General features: G+C 71.2%; 3 protein-coding genes across 3 annotated transcripts in view; 1 reads left to right on the top strand and 2 right to left on the bottom strand.

The window, feature by feature from the left end:
* The window catches only part of CHLNCDRAFT_27424 (hypothetical protein), a gene marked incomplete at both ends in the record, with an annotated part of 2666 nt that extends 2031 nt beyond the window's left edge, over positions 1-635 (bottom strand). The window contains 2 exons of the mRNA XM_005844064.1: positions 157-234; positions 507-635. Of these exons, the coding sequence (XP_005844126.1) occupies positions 157-234; positions 507-635 (207 nt within the window). The remainder of the gene's footprint in view (positions 1-156; positions 235-506) is intronic.
* A 427-nt stretch (positions 636-1062) lies between these two features.
* On the bottom strand, positions 1063-4954 carry CHLNCDRAFT_54794 (hypothetical protein; the record flags this gene model as incomplete). Its single annotated transcript, XM_005844065.1, has 13 exons — positions 1063-1299; positions 1530-1697; positions 1814-2027; positions 2193-2279; positions 2411-2556; positions 2747-2817; positions 3019-3123; positions 3327-3441; positions 3654-3764; positions 3927-4005; positions 4200-4312; positions 4495-4610; positions 4840-4954. 13 exons carry the CDS (start codon positions 4952-4954, stop codon positions 1063-1065), a joined length of 1677 nt encoding a protein of 558 aa, XP_005844127.1.
* A 1264-nt stretch (positions 4955-6218) lies between these two features.
* CHLNCDRAFT_11521 (hypothetical protein) overlaps positions 6219-7645 on the top strand; it is a gene marked incomplete at both ends in the record, with an annotated part of 1896 nt that continues 469 nt past the window's right edge. Inside the window, 4 exons of the mRNA XM_005843980.1 lie at positions 6219-6287; positions 6514-6864; positions 7129-7228; positions 7407-7501. Coding sequence (XP_005844042.1) covers positions 6219-6287; positions 6514-6864; positions 7129-7228; positions 7407-7501 — 615 coding nt within the window. The remainder of the gene's footprint in view (positions 6288-6513; positions 6865-7128; positions 7229-7406; positions 7502-7645) is intronic.

Consider the following 7645-nt stretch of genomic DNA (forward strand, 5'->3'; position numbering starts at 1 on the left):
CCCTGGGAGTTGGGGAGTGGGGAGTGTGTCAAGTGGGGGTGTGGGGACGAGACAGCAGGCACAGGGGCAGGGAGGGGCAATGGGGGTGGACCAGCTGGCCGCAGACCGGGCCGCCCCCCCTTCTCCTGCGCCCCTAGCCCCCCCGCCCTCCCCAACCTGGAAGGCCGCCACCAGGTTGACCAGGAAGGGGGAGTCGAACTCAGCCATCACAGTCCGCTCCCGCTTGATGTGCTCCTGGGCTCGTCAGGGGGAGCGGCAGGGGCGGTGGGCACAGGTCAGGGGCGGCCCAGCTCGAGGGAGGCGAGGCGAGGCAAGGCAAGGCAAGAGAAGAGAGGAGAAGAGACGGGTAGCGACCGTGCGTGCCTCTTCATCTCCCGGCCGCCCTCGAGGACCGCGGATGGAACTGGGCCCTGCCCCGCTGCTGCCCCTGCCGCTGCCCCTGCCGCTGCCGCTGCCGCTGCCGCCCGGTGTGCTGTGGGCCAGCCCCCGCGCCCCCCCGCCCCCACCTGCAGCCCCGTCTGCACCACGTGCGCCTTGGACAGGCACTTGAGCGCGTAGTACTTGCCCTCGTGGCACACAAGCGTCACGCGGCCAAAGGCGCCGCTGCCCAGCACCGCCACGTGCGCCAGATCCTCGGGAGCCAGCGCCTGCGGCAGGGAGGCGGCAGGGGGGTGGCAGGGAGGTGGCAGCAGGCGGGCAGGTGTGGCGCGCGATGCGTGGCGTGGCGTGGCATGGTGGTGGTACGACTGGTGGCAGTGTATGTGGCGGCAGAGCGGAGGCGCCAGCGCAGGCCAGGTCTGGGGGAGCAGCTCGTGCTCAAGGGAGGCAAGGAAGGCGGGGCGGGCCAGGCGGCGCCGCCCGCGCGCCACCGCCACCACCGCCGCGCCTTTTTTATCTTGGCGGTGGGCGTGTCGTAGGTGGCGGCCTGGCTCTGCAGCAGCTTCTGCAGCGGACCCAGCAGGCGCTGGAAGTCGTCGCGGCCCAGCGCCAGCAGCCGCACATCTGCGGCGGCGGCGCGGCGGCGGGGTGGCGTGCACGGGAGGAGGGAGGCAAAGGCGGGGATCAAGGCGAGGCCACAGGGCGCGCTGGCGGGCCACCTGCCAAGCTCCGGCTGCTGCTGCAGGCCAGGCATTGCGGCTGGGAGCGGGACAGCGCTCGGGAGAGCGGTGCTGCCGCCGCCGCCGCCGCCGCCGCCTCGCCCCGCTCACCGCTGGCTGCCAGCACGGTGGCGGCGCGCGGCTCGTTCCGCAGCAGGGCCCTTTCCCCAAAGTAGGCGGTGGGGCCCAGCTTGGCCAGCTCCTGGCAGGCGGGGAGGCAGGGAGGCAGGGAGGCAGGGAGGGAGGGAGGCAGGCAGGGAGGGAGGGAGGGAGGGAGGGAGGGAGGCGGGGAGCTCAGCCGCTCAGGTATTTGTTGGGCAGCCAGCGCGGTGAGCAATCGGGGCCCTTTGCGCGATCCGGGAGGCACATGCGAGTGGCCACCCACCGCCACAGCACCGCCGCAGCCTCCCCACAGGCCCCCGCCACCCCCACCTGGCCCTCTTCTCCCACCACCGTGCAGCCGCCCTCCTCGATTATGTAAAAGGTGTCGCCCTCCTCGCCCTTGCGAATCACGGCCTGACCCGCGGGCACCACCCGGCTGCCAAACGCCGTGCACAGCGCCAGCCGCTGCTGCGGCCTCAGCGCCGTCAGCAGCGGCACCTGCGGGGCGGGGCGGGCGGGGTGGGGACACACACGCGGGTGGAGGGAGGCAAGCAGCCGGAGTCAGTCGGCAACCATGGCAGGCGCGTTGGCTCCAGCACTCTTCACCCATGCACCGTCGCCATCGCCGCTGCCACGTGGCAAGCACGCAAAGACCCCCCGGCCGCCGCCACACCGCGCGGCGCCGCCGCCGCCGCCCGACTCGCCTTGCGCAGCGCCTCAAACCGCCACATGTTGCGTATCTCGGCCAGGCTGCCCAGGTGGGTGTCAAAGTCGGCGCGGGTGCAAGCCAGGGCCTTGGCGGCGGTGGCGGCCTGCACCGTGGCGGCCCTGCACACACACACACAATACAGCAAGCGGGGGCAGCAGGGAGGTTCACGGGCAGGCCGGAGCGACATGGGGTGGCTCTGGCAGGCGGGACTGCCCGCACACACCAGCAGCAGTAGCCATCTGACAGGCGGCGGCAGCGCCAGCAGCGGCCTGCACCGCCCCCACCTGGCCTCGTTGTTCAGCAGCGCCAGCTCTCCGAAGCAGTTGCCCCTGCCGCACGTGGCCAGCTCCCTGCCGGCGCCGTCAGTGATGCTGCGGGCGGCGGGGCGGCGGGCAAGGGACGCCAAGCGACCGATCACACGCCGACCCCCGGCGTTTTCCCGCCCCCATACCCACCCGCACTGTGCACAGCCCGCCACGGTCCCGGCAGCTTCCCTCCTCACCTGAAGCTGCCCTCCTCCACCACATAGAAGGTGTCCCCCGCCTCGCCCTGCCGGAACACAACCTCCCCCGCCCCAAACGAGCGGTTGGCCATGCAGCGCGCCAGCTGGAACAGCTGCTGCTCGGACAGGTTGGACAGGATGGGCACCTGCAGGCAAGAAGAGCAGACGGGGAGGGGCGCGCAGGCATCGAGCGCGTCGCAGCGGCAGGGCGCGCAGATAGCGGCAGCACAGGCGGTACTGGAGGTGGCATCACGGCAGCAGGGCAGCCGCGCCGCAGGGCTGCCGGGCCTCCTCTGCACCCCCTCTCGCCTTGCGCAGCGTCTCGTAGCGCCACACATCCTCGATGGGGCCCAGCAGCTCGTGGAAGGCCTTGCGCCCCAGCGTGTAGCACACCACGTAGCCGTCGGCTGCAGGGCGGCGGCAGGCAGCCAGCGCGGCAGCGCGCCAGCGAGGCGCAGCTGGTGGCGGGGGTGGCAGGCGCAGCGGGGACGGCAGGCAGCAGCTGCCCCCTCTGCCCTGGCAGTGTGAAGGACTCACGGGGAGGCAGGCAGCGGGTGTTCAGAGCGGGGCCTCCGCTTGTACAGCCGGGCACCCCTTCCCCCGCCCACCTGTGGCTGTGGCGTCGCGAGGCGCGTCGTCAATCAGCGCCTTCTCACCAAAGTAGGCCTGTTCCCTGACCCGCCCCACCTCCCGCCCATCCCTGGTCATCACCACTGCACGGGCGGGAAGGGGTGTGTTTGGGGGGTGGGGGTGGGGGGGTGGGCGCGGCGCAAAGTGAAACCGAGTTGCTTTTAGGTAGCGGCAGGGAACGGCAGCCCTTTGGCAGCCTCACCAGGCCTAGCAGTGCCCCTCCCACACCGGCACCACCACCACCACCACCACCCTGCACATGCACATGCACACCCCGCCCACCCACCCGTGCCCTCGCGCAGCAGGTAGAAGCGGTCTGCTGCCTCGCCCTGCCCGAACACCGCCTCCCCAGCCCCAAACTCCACTAGCTCCAGAGCATCCGCCACCACCTGCTTGTGCTCCTGCACCAGCCAGGCAGGCAGGCAGGCGGGCGGCGCAGGAGGGCCAGACGCCGAGCCACACACCACAGTGAGCGAGCAGCGATTCATGCAGCTGCAGCGGGGTCTGGGGTCCTCTTGAGGCCATGCACAGGTCGCTCCCAGCAAGCCCCACACTCCAGCGAGGCTCGGGCAAGGCTCGGCGGCGCTTGCGGACACAAGCCCAGCCCACGCACCGGCGCCAGCACCGCCAGCAGCGGCACTTGCTCCACCAGCCGCGCCTTCTCCGCCGCCACCTGCTGCTGATCGGTGCGCTTGATGGCGGCGTACACCGTGCGCTCCATCACCTGGGGCAGGCAGGGGCAGGGGCAGGCAGGGCAGGATGCGTGGGAGCGTGGCGTGGGTGTGAAGGGTCTGTACTGTGGGCAAGAGCGGGCGGGCGGGCGGCGCGGCCGCACGTGATGCAGCCCACGGCAGCCCTGCCCGCAGCCCACGGCAGGCAGGCTCACCCACAGTTTGCCGTCGGCGGTGGCCTTGACCGTGGCGGCGCGCGGCGCAGAGTACAGGAGAGCCAGCTCGCCGAAACCGCTGCAGGCAGGCAGGCGGGCGGGTGGGGGTGCATATGGCATGGTGCAGCTCGGCGTGCCGACTGGGGCAGGACGCAGGGTGTCCATTGGACAAGCACGCGTGGCAGGCAGCCCAGCCTACGCTGCATCCTGGAGGGTGCCGGTGCCACATGCTGCGTGTCCTGGCCGCCCGCCCCACGCCTCCCGCCGCCGCACCTGCCCGGCTGGTAGGAGTGCACCGCCCGCTCCTCCCCCCACTCCTCCTTGAACAGCAGCACATCGGCGGCGCCCCGCTCCAGCACGTAAAACTTGCTGGCATCGGTGTCGCCCTGCGGACGGCATGGTGGGGGAGCCGCCGGCTGAGACCCCATGCGCATGTGCACGCCGTGCGCTGTGTGCTGCGCATGCGGGTCCCTTCCAGCGCGCATGCATGCCATGCGCCCGCACAGGCATGTTGCTTGTCCATGCTGCTTGTTCGCTGCAGTGGGGCAGGCCTCCCGGGCGGGCAGACCTGCTTGATGATGACGTCCCCTGCCCGCACCGCCTGCGGCGTCATGCTGCGGATGATGGCCTGCTTGGCAGGCAGCGTCAGCTGCTCAAACAGCAGGTTGCCCTCGATGGCCTTGCCTGCGGCGCAGCCAGCCGGGGTGCAGGACCTAGGGCACAGGGTGAGGGCTCTCAAATGCACCGGGGCAGCAGGGAGGGATGCAAAGCGTCGCCTCGAGCCCACTGGCAGCGTTTGACCCCCGCCGCGCTGCAGCAGCCGTGCCCCTGCTCCTCCCATCGCGCTGCTGGTCCGCACGAGGGCGCAGGCAGCGGTCAGCACGTGCGCAGCGCGCGGCGCGCATGCGCGCACCGATGAGCCGCTCGGCATAGTCGGTCTTGGGCACCACCGGCACCTCGATGTCGGCGGCGTTGGAGATGGCCTCTGCCGCCACTGCAATCCGCTTCTTCATCTGGTGGATCTTCATGGCGTCGGGCTTTGGAGGCCCCGCAGCTGCTGGGGGCGGCGCGTCTGGGGCCACCTGCTGCGGCCCCGGGGCCACGCCGCCCCCGGCCAGCGCCTTGCCAGCGCCCACCACCGCGGTGACGGCGCCGTCGGACGTGCCATCCACGACCTGCGGCGCTGCCATGCAGTTCCCCATGGTGCTGCCGCTCTACGTGGGGCTGCCTGGGCGGAACAAGGAGCGGCCTGGGCCTGCATGGCCGAACAGCATTGCGAGGGTCAACTTGGGCCGGGCGCCACTGTCGGGGAGGGTGCCTTGGACCTGCGCTGCTCACCTGTATCAAACACAAGCAACGTGACGCGCAGCAAGCTGCTGTACACGCTCCTTTGCTCGAGAAGGCGAGAAGGCAAAAGGCTGCCGGGCTCCAGGAGCCCAGGGGGTGTGCGCAGGGATGATCGAATGATGCGCAGCTTGCTGCTGGCGCCCACGAGATGGACAGGCAGGGTGCCAGCGAGCTCCACATGGGCGGCACACAGCTCCCCCGGCCATTGCGCGCGCTGCAATTTGGCCAAAACCCCAAAGAATAGGCACTCCCTTCTTCACCTGAGCACCGCCCTGGGCTGGGCAGCACGACAAAATGCGCGCTGCAGTTCGGGGAGCGGCTGCAGCTTTGCGGCGCCTGCAGGCGTCAGAGGCACTGAGCAGTCATCTTCAGCAGCTGCAATCGATCAGCACAAGGTGCGGTGGAGCGTGGCCGCTGGTCTAGAATCACAGGCCCTCATCCCCCACTCTCCGGCCCGCAGGCCGCTCACCAGCCCATCCTGCGATTGCAGGGCGGCCGTGGAGGCTGGCAGCGCCAGCCGCAGCCGGGGAGCTTTGGGTCTGGTGGCAGCGGCGGCCGCCGCCGCCGCCGCCTCCTACGGCTTTGCGGCGCGGCCCGTGGCGCGGGCAGAGGCGCCCTGGCAGGGAGAGAAGGGCGCGCCCGATGTGCCGGTACGTCTTGCCTCTCTCAACCTGGCTGGCTGGCTGGTCGCCGTGTTGCTCCCAGGCTCGGCAGCAGAGCAGTTGCCTTTCGCCGCCGCCGTCGCCCTGGGAGGGAGCGCAGCGGCCCAGCTGCGCCGCCTGCTACCAGTGGCCTGCATTCTTCCCTCCCGCTGCGCTGCTTGCCACCCTCGCCCCACCGCAAATCCCTGCCCGACCCTCCACCCCTCCTCCCGCGCTCGGCCATGTGCGGCAGGCGGACAGCCGGTACACGCTGCCGGCGGCGAGGGGGGCGCTGCCTCGCGAGGTGGTGCTCTACCAGTACGAGGTGTGCCCCTTCTGCTGCAAGGTCAAGGCATTCCTGGACTATTACAAGGTGCGGTGGGGTGCGTGCGCTGTGTGTGTGTGTTTGTGTGTGTGTCAGTGGTGGTGCCGCTGCAGCCTGGGTGGCAGGCATGGAAATCCCCCGCGCGCACATTTCGAGTGGCGGCCAAGCCTGCATGCTGCCAGGGCGGGTTTGTGTCGCCGGCTGCCCGCGTGCCCCACGCCCCGAGCCGCGCCCTGGCTGTCCCCCTGCTGCTGCTGCCGCTGCTGTACCGCAGATACCGTACCGCTGCGTGGAGGTCAACCCCCTCACCAAGGCCGAGATCAAGTGGAGCGACTACAAAAAGGTGCCAGTGGTGGTGGTGGACGGCGAGCAGCTCAACGACAGCTCAGCAATCATCAGCCGGCTGGCGGCAGAGGTGCGGGCCACGCAGGCCGCCGGCGGCAAGCAGCCATCCGGCAGCGGCGGCAGCGGCAGCAGCGGCGCGCCGGCCAAGAAGGGCTGGCTGGGCGGCTTGTTTGGCGGCGGCGGCGGCGGCAGCGCGGGTGGCGGCGGCGGGGCGCCCATGCCCGCCACCGCTGCAGAGGAGGAGATGTGGCGGCGCTGGGTGGACGACTGGCTTGTCAAGGTGCGCCTGGGTCGCCCTTGCAGCAGGGGAGTGGCGCTGCCCAGGGCGCGGTGCGGGGTGAAGCGGCGTGGCAGGCGACGGCAGGCCGCAGGGCGGCGGCAGGCAAGCACCGCGGGTGTCCCGCAGGCACCCACGCGCGCCCTGCAGCGCTCGGGCGCCGCCTGCTCCCAACCACGCACCCCGCCGCCACCGCACACACGCACATGCGCGCGCTGCCGCCACCCGTGCTCACGGCTCCCTCGCTCCTTCCCTCCCCGCTGCCAGGTCATCACCGTCAACATCTACCGCAACATGCACGAGTCCTTCCAGACCTTTGAATACATATCAGAGGCGGGCAACTTTGGATGGGTGTCGCGGGAGGCGGGTGGGTGCGCGGCGGCGGCAGGCGGCGGCACCCGCGCGCTGCGGCGGCGCCCGCGCGCTGCGGCGGCGGCGGCAGGCCGAGGCCCGGGGGAAGCTTGCCGTCGCGCCGGCCGCGGAGCTCCCCGCCGAGCCCCCTTGCCCTTGCCCTCACCCTGCACCCCCCTCCCCTGCGTGTGCAGCGCGCGTGGTGGGCGCCACTCTGATGTGGGGCATCAGCGGGAAGCTGAGGAAGAAGTACGGGGTGGAGGGGGATGTGCGGGAGCAGCTGTACAAGGTGAGGTGTGAGGGGGGGCAGGGGCAGGGCCGGGTGTGGGTGTGGGTGTGGGTTTGGGTGTGGGTGGCACCTTTGCCGGTGTGGGTGACGGCTTTGTCGGTACTAGGGAGAGTACATTGTAGAGCGGCAGGTTCCCACCCTCCC

Source organism: Chlorella variabilis (genome assembly GCF_000147415.1).
Source record: "Chlorella variabilis unplaced genomic scaffold CHLNCscaffold_25, whole genome shotgun sequence".
NCBI lineage: Eukaryota > Viridiplantae > Chlorophyta > Trebouxiophyceae > Chlorellales > Chlorellaceae > Chlorella > Chlorella variabilis.